An 11,534-nucleotide genomic window follows, 5' to 3' on the forward strand; every position below is an offset into this window, starting at 1 on the left:
CCATTGGCATGTACCTGCAGCCTTACATCACCTGCATGAAGTTTCTTATATGGAAATTTCCTTAGGACCATCTCAAACACCTAAGAACGGCTAGAAAGGGGCCCTGTTCCTGCAAATCCTAAGAGCCCTAATCCAGCAATGCTTGGGAGGCCTGGAGGAGGGGATCCTGCTAGCTGCAAACACCACCTGCTGCCCTTTAGAGGGAAGTCCTGATGCTTCAGACCTCAAGTTCACAAAAAAAGAGTCCCACTTCTGTGAACTTCTTTAGACTCTCAGGATGGGGTCTCCACTGCTGTAGAGAGTTGTAGGAGAGCCAAACTCCTATTGTCAGCTTAACGTCTGTACGAAGTGGGGCAAGGGCAATGCAGGTGCAGAAGATTTTGAGGGTTGATAGTATGAGGGGAAAAAGTCCCTCCTACTTCAGCTACTCCCCATTGTCCATGAAGGGGACCACGGGGAGTGGAGACTTTCTTCCCTATTCCACCCCTTTGTCAGCCTTATGCCTGGTCTACACTACAAATTTAGGTTGACATAAGCCACGTTGGGTCAATTTAGTAATGTATGTGCCTACGCTACCGAGTCCCTTCCGCCGACCTAAGTGGCCTGTAAAATCGACTTGTGTACTCCAGCTCTGCGAGAGGCATAGCACTTAATTCAAGATCCATGGGTCGACATGGGGATAGTGTAGACACTGCGTTGTGTAATTCGAATGAATTGGCCACCAGGAGGTGTCCCGCATTGAGAACTCACCAGCACAGCGGATCATGGAGACTCAAGGCCACAAACGCGCTCCAGCATAGAGTACACAGGAAGTGGTGGATCTTATTGCTGTGTGGGGAGAAGAGTCTGTGCAGGCAGAGCTCCGATCCAGCAGAAGAAACGCTGACATCTATGCCAAGATCGTGCGGGGCATGGGGGAGAAGGGCTACACCAGGGACACGCAGCAGTGCTGCATGAAAATAAAGGCGCTTTGGCAAGCGTACCAGAAGACAAGGGAGGCGAACAGTCGTTCTGGTTCTGCCCCACAGACATGCCGCTCTTATGAGGAGCCGCATGCGATTCTCGGTGGCGACCCCACCATTACCCAAAACGCTTTGTGGATACCTCCCAGGAGCCCCGTGTGACCTCAAGCAACAACGAGGAGGACGTTGAGGAGGAGGAGGAGAAGGAGAATGTGAGGCAGGCAAGCGGAGGATCCATTCTCCCCGACAGTCAAGAACTGTTTTTAACCCTAGAGCCCATCCCTTCACAGGACCAGTCAGCGGCGGAGCATAGTGCCAGGCAAGGCACCTCTGGTGAGTACACATTTCCAATCAAACTGTAGGGGTTACATGCTATTATTTTTAATGTTGAATCTGAACAAAAAAATAGCTGCAGTGGGTATCAGTGGCCACTCCATCTACACAGAGGGTGCTCTCAGAAAAAGACTGCTTATGTGCAAGGGGATGGCGCTGGAATCCTCCATGGAGATCTCTAGGAAGCTTTCATGGAGGTACTCTGCAATCCTTCACAGAAGGTTTCTGGGAAGGGCTACCTTATTTCGTCCACCACGGTAGGATACTTTCCCATGGCACTCCAGTATTAACTCTGCTGGCATCATTGCAACATAAGGACCAGGTCTGTACCCAGACACTTGCATCATCTGCTCCCTTGCCGCCTCTGTTACCCTCAGGAGAGTGATATAGCATATGGTCAGCTAGGGGAAATGGGGGAAGCTTTCAACGCTAGCCCCTAAACCGCAAACAATTCAACAAGTAATCCGCCCCGCGTTTGGTGAAATCTGGGTCAGACAACCACTCTTTGCCAAATGTGCCATGGTTGTGGCTGGAAGGAATCACCACGTATTGCAACCAGTATTTTAAAAATGGGGGGAGGGCGGCTTCCTATTTGTCTCCCTCCCCCTCCCACCCAGCCCAACGCAATGCCTCTTTTTTGTAAAAAACAAACTATTTGGGTGGCTTTACACTGTAGCCTGTCCACAAGCACCATCCAGGTGCTAGGGGCCAGGGGGCTTTTCTCAAGTTCCAACGAGTAATCCCAAGGATGTCCTCACGAAAGCTGCAGCACAAGACCTCTCACCCATGCCTCGTGGCCTTACTCACCATAGCTGGAGCAGCAAACCGACTCTTGCAGTAGCCAGTGGTTGTGATTATGTTATGGTTTGCAGGGAAGTGCATTGAAGGGTGGTTTTCTTATTTTAAAAAAAAAATTAACCTGGCACCAGGAATAATATATGCACTGCCAATGCTACCCTTGTGCTTTGTCTTCCTTGCAGCTGAAACCTTGTCTGTCGGCACATCCTCCACACTGGGACAGAGACTTTCCCAGATTAGAAGGCGGAAAAAGAAGACTCAGGAGGACATGTTCAATGAGTTAATACGTGCCTTCGAGAGTGACAAGACAGAGTGCAGAGCATGGAAGACTACACCGTCTGAGAACCTGGACATGGACAGGGAGGACAGGAGAGCATGCAGGGAACAAGAGCGTGCCAAGCGGGAAGAGCTGCTGCGGATTATGAAGAAGCAATCAGACATGTTGAAGCATCTGGTTGAGGTTCAAGAAAGGCAGCTGGATGCTAGAGTCCCTCTGCAGCCTATGCTGAACATGCTGCCATCATCACCCAGTTCTACATCCTCCTCCCCCAAACGTCCTATGAGGCGGGGGAGGAAAGTTCGCTATCCCTTGCACTCAACACTAGGGGAGGGTACAAGAACCAGAAGGCGCCCATTCCCACGCCTTTGATTGTTATTGCAGTGCATCTGTAAGCAAGTTGTCCTTGTTTCTCCCCCCATAGTGTTATCAGCCCTTTTGCCCCAGGTTATTTTACTTTTCTTTGCTGTCTCTGTGTTTGTGCGCATAATAAAACTTAACAAATTGAGAAGAAAAGGCTCTTTATTCATTCAACACACAGTGGTTGGTGGGGGTGGAATTTACAGGGAGAAAATGCAATGAAGTGGACAGTTTGGTAAGGAACAACACAGATAAGTGTCACATTACTTTGGCTCATTGCTGAAACTGGTTTTCAAAGCCCCTCGGAGACACAGCGCCCCTCAGTGTGCTCTTCTTATTGCCCTGGTGTCTGGCTCCTCAAAATTGGCTGCCAGGCGATCTGCCTAAACTCCCCACCCCACCAGAAACTTTTCTCCCTTTGTTTCACAGATATTATGGTGCACACAGCAGGCAGTAATAACAATGGGCATATTGCTTTCACTAGTAAGCAAACGCCGCCAGTGACCTTTTAAATGTCCAAAGGCACATTCCACCACCATTCTGCACTTGCTCAGCCTATGGTTGAACCAGTCCTTACTGCTGTCCAGGCTGCCAGTGTACGGCTTCATGAGCCATGGGAGCAAGGGGTAGGCTGGGTCTCCCAGGATCATGATTGGCATTTCAACATCACCAATGGTTATCTTGCTGTCTGGAAAGAAAGTCCCCGCTTGCAGCTTTCTGAACAGACCTGTGTTCCTAAAGATGTGCGCGTCATGCACCTTTCCCAACCATCCCACGTTTATGTTGGTGAAACAGCCCCTGTGATCCACCAGCACTTGCAACACCACTGAGAAGTACCCCTTATGTATTCTTTGGCAAGGTGATCTGGTGCCAAGATAGGTATATGTGTTCCTTCTATCGCCCCACTGCAGTTAGGGAACCCCATTGCAGCAAAACCATCCACTACGTCCTGCACATTGCCCAGAGTCACTACCCTTCTTAGCAGTAGTCTGTACATGGCCCTGCAAAGTTGGATCACAACAGATCCCACAGTAGATTTGCCCACTCCAAATTGATTCCCCACTGACCAGTAGAAGTCTGGCATTGCAAGCTTCCACAGAGCTGTCATCACTCACTTCTCAACTGTCAGAGCAGCTCTCATTTTAGTATTGCTGTGCTTCAGGGCAGGGGAAAGCTCTTCACACAGTTCCACGAAAGTGGCCTTATGCATGTGAAAGTTCTGCAGCCACTGCTAGTCATCCCATAGCTGCATAACCATGAGGTCCCACCAGTCAGTGCTTGTTTCCTGGGCCCGGAAGCGGCACTCCACCATGTCAAGGTGATGCGTGACTGTCGCCAGCAACTGTGAATTGCTCCGCTCTGTCTTCTAGCAGGGCTGCTAGCGTGGTATCTCATTGTTCCGTGCGGCGGCTCCTGCTTCGGCTGAGCAAATACTGCAGGATAAGGCATGCTTTGTAATGCTCACAACAACAGTGTACAGCTGAGCGGGGTCCATGCTTATCGTGCTATGGAGTCTGCTCGGGTAACCCAGACCTACAAAAAAAGGCACGAAAAAGGCTTGGTTTGTTTGCAGTTGATTTCAGGGAGAGAGGGAGGTAAATGCATCATGGGGAGGCTAACACCTGGTTCCCATAACCATCCGCGCAAATGTTTGGTCCCATAAGGCATTGCAAGCCCAACCCAAAATTCCACTCAGATACGTGCACTGTGGGATAGCTACCCACAGTACAGTGCTCCGTGCATCGATGCAAGCCCTGCTAGTGAGGGTGCACTCCACCGATACAATGAGCATAGTGTGGACACGTAAGATCGACTTGCTTAAATCGGAGGCTCGATGTCTACTTGACTTAACTTTGTAGTGTAGACATGGCCTTTAGGAATCTCAGAGCTTCCCCTGATCCCATGAACCTTGGGCTGCTCATCAGGGCTCTCTGCTGACCTTGGTAGGTTCCAGAAAGATCCCCACACAACCTGTAACAGGCTTCCCAACCAAAAATGATCCCAAATTAGCCCCTGAACCCAGGAGCCAGCCAAAAACCCTCCTGAGGTCTACTCAGGAGCAGTGCTCCCTTAAATGGAACTTAGGTGGCCTACAGGTAGAAAAGCTGAGTGGGGCTTAAGGGTGGGTTTACTAAATCAAGTGTTAATTGCTCTTGAAATCTGATTTTAATCAACTAAATTTAGGTCCTGGGCCCTGGATCTCAGCTAGGGGAACTGGTGAAGCTAGCTTTATCCCTCCCCTTTGTTTGCTGCAAAGTGGCACCAAAAAAAAAAAAAAAAAAACCCACCCAGAAAACCACAACCCTGAGAATCTTGGAGCTGTATTTAACACCTCTGTTTTGGGGGGTCATCATGATTTAGGAACCCATTGTCCAGTTCACTTTGTGCTTTTTCAGAAAAAAGTCAACCTTGGCCCCAGATCAGACTTACCAGTATTGAGGCCTAATATATGATGGCTTTCGTAAATTTTAGAGCTGAGGAGAAAAAAAATCAGGCTTATAATGTAAGTTTATTTGCAACATTAATGATGTTCCTTAATATACACAATGTAAGTGAATATAGGAGCACTGTAATTTTTGGAGTTCCATATTTTTGTATGTATCTAAATTAATTAAACTGATGTAACAGTTTTTCCATGTGACGGTATATGCACATGTGCACTTCTTCCTGGAAGGTTGCCGTCAGGGTCTGTCTGGGTAGCACAAATAAGGCCGAACTGTGCTATAGGAATGTTCCCATTTCAACCCTCTGATCAAGATGGAGCATTGTTCGCTGGGGATGTTTGCACAGGATGGCCACAAATGGTACAGTGGCCATGGATAGGCTGGTTTAGTCTGGGGGCAGTAGTTCAGCCACCCCCAATGTGGCTGTGCATTTGGGCTGGAAAGGGGTAGCTATTTCAGACAGTGTTTGTTCTGTTTTTCTCTCCACTTTCATTAATGAATGTCTCCGAACTGTCAGATCCCACCTTGCAGGTGGATACCACCATCTCCAACCTCACGGTGCTGGAGAAGGAGCCCTTCCCACTGGACTGCAGCATTCTGTCACGTTCCAGCCAAGAGTCCCGCTTCGCTGTGACCTGGTACAACCTAAGGATGAAAGAGGGAGGAGGCCAGGTTAGCCGTGGCACGGAGGAAGAGGAGGAGAGGGAGGCCCTGCTAAGCGTGGGCCTAGATGCAATGTTTGGCCAAGAGGCAGGTCGCTTTGAAGGCAGGCTGCGCTTCCAGAGGCTCTCCTCCGTGCTCTACCGACTGACGGTGCTGCAGGCAGGCGCTGCTGATGCTGGCAACTACTCGTGCCGTGTGGAGGAGTGGCTCCCTGACCCCAAGGGGGTGTGGTACAGGCTGGCTGAGGAGGAGTCCGGCACTGTCACTATTCACGTGCAGGATACAGGTGAGAAGATGTCAGATGGCTCCAATGGGGAGGTGGGGCAGGGGCCACCGGGGATACTGAGACATGGAACTGTGCGGAGAAGTGGATGTTAATGTATCTAAGCGACCATTCTCCCCAGGCCCTACAACCTTCCTGGCATCATGCTAGAGGTAGGTCTACACTTACTTCCTGGTTCGGCGGCAGGCAATCGATCTTCTGGGATAGATCCCGGAAGTGCTCGCCGTCGACGCCGGTACTCCAGCTCGGCGAGAGGAGTACGCGGCATCGACGGGGGAGCCTGCCTGCCGCGTCTGGACCCGCGGTAAGTTCGGACTAAGGTACTTTGAATTCAGCTACGTTATTAACGTAGCTGAATTTGCGTACCTTAGTCCGAAGTGGGGGGTTAGTGTGGACCAGGCCTAGGGGACTTTCACCTCTGACATAGATTCAAATGTGGAGTGACCCAAAGTCATTCCCATCTGGTGTCCCCTACGTTGTGAGTTGGTGGGTTTCAAGCTAGTTCCTGGGGACTCATGTCCACCATTGACCCACCTTGATGGCAATCAAGGCAGAGAGGCCAAGGATTGAATGGGCCATGGAGACTGAATTGTCCTGTCATGCTTTGAAGAGGCTCCTTCGGGTTAGGGGTGAGGCAGGCAGAGGCAACAGTGCAGTTTAAATGGCCCATGCTGTGCCTTTCCGGTGGGTAAGGAGGGGCTTGTTCATCAGAGTGCCCAACCCTGGTGCCTTTCACCAGCGCTGTGTTGGTTGACAACCAAAAAAGACAAAAACACGATTAAAAGTCAGGTAGTGCTGGAGCTTGGGAGCGTAATGTCTGTCACTTACCCACATGACCCCTCCCGCATCCCTGAGAAGTAACAGCCCGAAGCACTGAATTGAGGCGGCTGGCTTTGTGACATGGGCTAATGTCCCTAGGGGTGTAGGATGAGACGCTTCCTCAAACTCTAGTGATCCAGGTGCTCCCAGTGGGGACAAGCTTCTCTTCTGTTCTGAGAGCCCTTGTGTGTGCTAGGCTGAATTGTCCAGCATTTCCACTTTCCTTTCCCAGTGCATAGGGTGAGAAGGTGCAAACTGGCTTTGGATGCAAGTCCTGTGGATTTTGCAGTGCTTGGAGCTGCACACAGCTCTCTTGCCACCGCTGGCATTTCAGGTGGACGGGGGAGGGGCCCTTTGAGCATGCCAGCTATCCTTTCTGCTTTCCCTGCTGGTTTCCCTGCTAGGGCCCATTTCGGAGCTGAGGATGGGGAATCTTGGTTCGAGCTATCCCTGTCTTTTGGACTATGGGATGCAATGAGGCACCATGGGCACGCCCACTGGAGATCTGGGAATGGATCGCAGAGGTGGAAGCACAAGCGAGGCTGGGTATTAGGCACTAGCACTAGTGAGCCACTCTGCCCTTTCTGTTCCCAGTGGAATGGGAAGTGAAAAAGGTGCCACTTGACTTATGACGGTGGTAGGTGGGACACACACAGTGACCCTGTGTGTCGCTGAGATCAAGGTCTGAAGATTTCATGTTAAATGCATGTGTATGGTGGGGAGGGAGAATGAAGATGTGGCTGCACCGCTCTTTGAAATCGGTCTCCCTTCCCCAACCTCTCCATTTCCCCCCGAGAAGGATTGCTGTCACCTGGGCATGGAATACATGGGATATAAATATACCAACAAGTATCTGCTCTGGGTAAATCACCCCCTCAAGCACCAAATCGTGCGGCTGCATCAGAGCTAAGAATATCAGGCTAGTTATTGGGTGAGCCAGTTGCACTGTGTGCTGTGGTGTGCCTGCACATTATTCCATCATCTCTCCCTGCCATGTAAGACAAAGCCGAGCACCCAGCCATGGGTGTGACTCATCTAGGAATCTCCATAAATAGGATTTTGTATTGCATTGGAGCACTGTCCCTTTAAATAGAAACTTCTTCCAGAATAGGTGGTAGAGCGGGATCTGAGCCTTGTCTGGAAGGTTGATCAATACAGCCTTTGGGATTGGAGCTGGAGAGAGCAGAGCTACCACTGTCTCCTTTCAGCCAAACCCCATCATCCACAAACTCAGAGGCTCTTTATACTAAGCTAGCTTGGTGCAAGTCCTCCTGATGAAAGTTGCAGGCTTCAGCTACTTTATTCAGAATAGAATAAACAGAATCAAAGGTGAAACTGCCTGAGATTATATTGCTTTGTGATGCCGAGTCTTGCAATATTTGGTGTTTTTATTAAAGCCCCAGATCCCAGAGTCGTGGCATTAGATGAGAATCTGAGCTTTCATTAAAAAAAAAAAAAAAGGTTTCTAGGTTTGAATGGTTGCAGAACAGGAGTAAAATATGGCCTGACCCAACCTCTCGAGTACAGAGATGAATATGAGTCTAACATAAAGGAATAAGTGTCAGGCAAGGAAAACAAGCCCCCTCCAGCTAACATTTACTGCAGGGAAAGAGCACTTTTGTGGGGAGGGAGAGATTTGAAAATCCACTCTGACCTTAATGCTTCCCATCTCCACACTGGTCTGTTATCACTGTCTCTCTGGCAATTCTCTGGCTAGTGGTGATAATGGCCAAGGTTCATTGCTCCATGTTTTTTTCCTTCCTTTGTCTCTGCTTTCAGGCTCCACTCTGCAGTCCGTCATCTGCTCCAACGATGCCCTCTTCTACTTTGTGTTCTTTTACCCCTTCCCCATCTTCGGCATCCTGATCATCACCATCCTACTGGTGCGATTCAAGAGCAGGAACTCCAGCAAAAACTCAGAGGGTAAAAATGGGGTCCCTTTGCTGTGGATCAAAGAGCCGCACCTCAACTATTCTCCCACCTGCCTGGAACCGCCCGTCCTCAGCATCCACCCAGGAACTATAGACTAAAGGGGAGAAGCTGAGACCAACCCACAGAGAGAGAGACAGAGGCAAAGACACACCTGGAACCCAAAGGAATGGAGAGGTTTTGATGTTCTTGTTTAGTTTGTTTCAGCATCTGTTCTTCGACTCCACGACTGAGCCCTTCAGAGTTCCCCAACTCTGGGATTGGAGGGTCCAAGTCTTCCTCAAGCACCTGTGATAACAAAACTAGTCCAGAGATGGACGGACAGTCCACGTGCTTGCTGTACATAGTGGATTTTCCTTCTTGGGTTCATTGTGTTCTCATCAGTAGTTGTCCTTTGGACTGTGCTTTTGTTACCCAACGACTGTTGTCTTCCCCTCCCCGTCGCACCATGAGCAGTTTCATTCGGCGCTCTGGTCTGGGTGTTCTGGGGCTCTTTTTGGAGTAAAAGTATTCATTTCCTGAAATCAGTTTTGTTTGTCCCTCCTTGGACTTCATGTTGTAGTGAACAAAATCTTTCCCCAAGGTGAACTGAGCCAGCTGCTCGCTATTCTGAAGTGAACAGACCAGAATTGCGCTTTGAGGGCAGCTGGGTTTCGGCGAGGTCCATCTCGAAGATGAGGCTAGTTCAGCCACTTCTGCATCCCAAACATTTCTCCTTTCTTTGAGGATTTAGCATGTATGCGGGGCTTCATTTGGGAGGTGTCGTCTTGTCCTTGGACAGGATTGGACGCTCGGGCCACTTGCAGTCAGGACTAAAGCAGCCTGGTTTGATCCAAAGGACTGTGTGTGCCTGTGGCCATGGGACACTCTGGCCCTGCCACTAGCAAGGAGAAGACTCCCCAGAAAGCCCAGCTTACCAGGGACAAAACCCACCTGGTTTTACTAAACCGTGCTGCCATTCTCTCAGAAGTGGCAGGGTTGAGGCTGGGCTGCCTGCGTGCTCCAGTCACGTGGGGCCAGACGGCTGGATCCAACCTCGTCAGCTTGACCAAAGTAATGACTTTAGGAAGCGGGGGAGAGGGAGGCTCCATTGACTGGGATTAATTATATTTGAATTATTCTGCAAGGGTGGTATGTTACAGCCACACACTGGGCAATGGGAGTGTGGAATTAATGACCAGGTTTCATGTTGTTTCCAAGGACTTGCACTAATTACCAATGTGAGTTGAAACCAGGCAAGGAGGCTGCTGGAGGGATTTGCTCCCCGGGTGCTACTATGCCCTCTGGAAAGAAACCAATCCTCTCTCCCTTCTCTTGTGTGTTTTTGTGCCATTTTCTGTTGTTTTGGCTTTATTTCTCTAAGAGAACAACCCTTTTCCCCGCAACCCCCCAAAGTTTATTGTAAGCAAGTGCTGGGGCAGTAAGTGCTGTTCTTTCCGTGAAAGATACAGTGGTTAAAAACCAAATGGGGGCTCTGTATAATTGGAGGACCCGAATTCCACTACCCAGTAAGCCAAGTACCCCAGCAAATCTGGTGTAGGAAACTGCCTCCTCTGACACTTCCTTGGCGTATGTCAGGGGGAAGGGGTGGAACAATGGCCTAAAATGGCCTTTCACTGTCTTCCTTGATGTCTTCCTGGAAAACCTGGCCATTGTTTGTCTTTTGTGGAGTGGCTAAATCCAAGTGGGGATATACCACACGCCCTCTTTCCCCTTCCCCATGTGTCTGTGAGGGGCCATTCCCGCAGCTTCTGCCCTCTCCAAGCCAATAGGACTATCCTTCCTCAAGAGAGAAGGAGCTGGGGGGTCCATGATAGAGCAGCCCTGCTCGGAGAACTCTGCAGGGCCAGTAGGTTAAACCATGATGCTCTGATGTTTCAGTGCAAGTGAAGAGCCCGCACAGAAATCTACACCATGTAGAATCTTTCCATAGATGGAGGAGAGGGGGTGTGTGTCTATACTACATACGTGTGCATAAAAGCCTCACTCCACTGGAGGGAGAGTCCACCTGACGTTAGTTTTAAGACATCCCTTTCCTTATGAGGAAGGAATTTGCTGTCTCTCCCTCCATCAAATTGTTACTGCTTAGCAGCCCCTCTGTATGTATAATATTGCTCTCTAATAGACACTCAGACACTCCTCCCCCTTGGATATCCGGAGGGTCTGCTCAGAAGGGAGGATTGAAAAGAGAATGGAAATGAAGAACCAACCAAAAAAACCCAAACAAACAGCAGCCCCAAAGCCAGTGGGTATTGTTTTATAAATGTAAAATCTCCTGTACATACTGCTTCAGGGCAGGAAGTGCAACTCATTTCAGTTTTAAAAGGAAAAAAAGACACCAACAGGAGCCTTTCCTGCCCTAAGAGAACATTGCTCCTCAGCTGTGCACTGGAACTCTGCTGTATTGACCCAGTAGCCTCTACATCTCTCTCCATCCTTTCTGACTAGCGTTGCTTCCCTCTTTCCATGGAAAGCTGTTCCGCAGTGCCCTCCGGTGGCCAGAAACATTCCCTTCCACAGCTTGTCTCTCTTAAGCAGATGCATTCCTGAGGGCCATGAGATGGGATTTCCCTCTAAGCAGCGTTTGTGGTTACACGAGTTTACCTGGAATATGACTTATCAGTTGTGCTGGCAACATATTGCCCAGCCTCACTTTTTTTTTTTTT

The 11,534-nt window shown here is 49.6% G+C and overlaps 1 protein-coding gene across 3 annotated transcripts in view; it reads left to right on the plus strand.

Annotated features, from left to right (window-relative positions):
• Positions 1–10,259, plus strand: part of IGSF3 (immunoglobulin superfamily member 3) — a 153,887-nt gene extending 143,628 nt beyond the window's left edge. For 2 of the 3 annotated variants that reach the window (XM_054046629.1, XM_054046637.1), the window contains exons 10-11: positions 5,692–6,123; positions 8,719–10,259. In XM_054046629.1, coding sequence (XP_053902604.1) covers positions 5,692–6,123; positions 8,719–8,969 — 683 coding nt within the window. In that variant the 3' untranslated portion in view covers positions 8,970–10,259. Of the gene's footprint in view, positions 1–2,275; positions 2,971–5,691; positions 6,124–8,718 lie in introns of those variants that run through there. The other variant, XM_054046645.1, reaches the window with a different exon arrangement.
• The last annotated feature ends 1,275 nt before the right edge of the window (positions 10,260–11,534 follow it).

Source organism: Malaclemys terrapin, chromosome 1, assembly GCF_027887155.1.
Source record: "Malaclemys terrapin pileata isolate rMalTer1 chromosome 1, rMalTer1.hap1, whole genome shotgun sequence".
Classification (NCBI taxonomy): domain Eukaryota; kingdom Metazoa; phylum Chordata; order Testudines; family Emydidae; genus Malaclemys; species Malaclemys terrapin.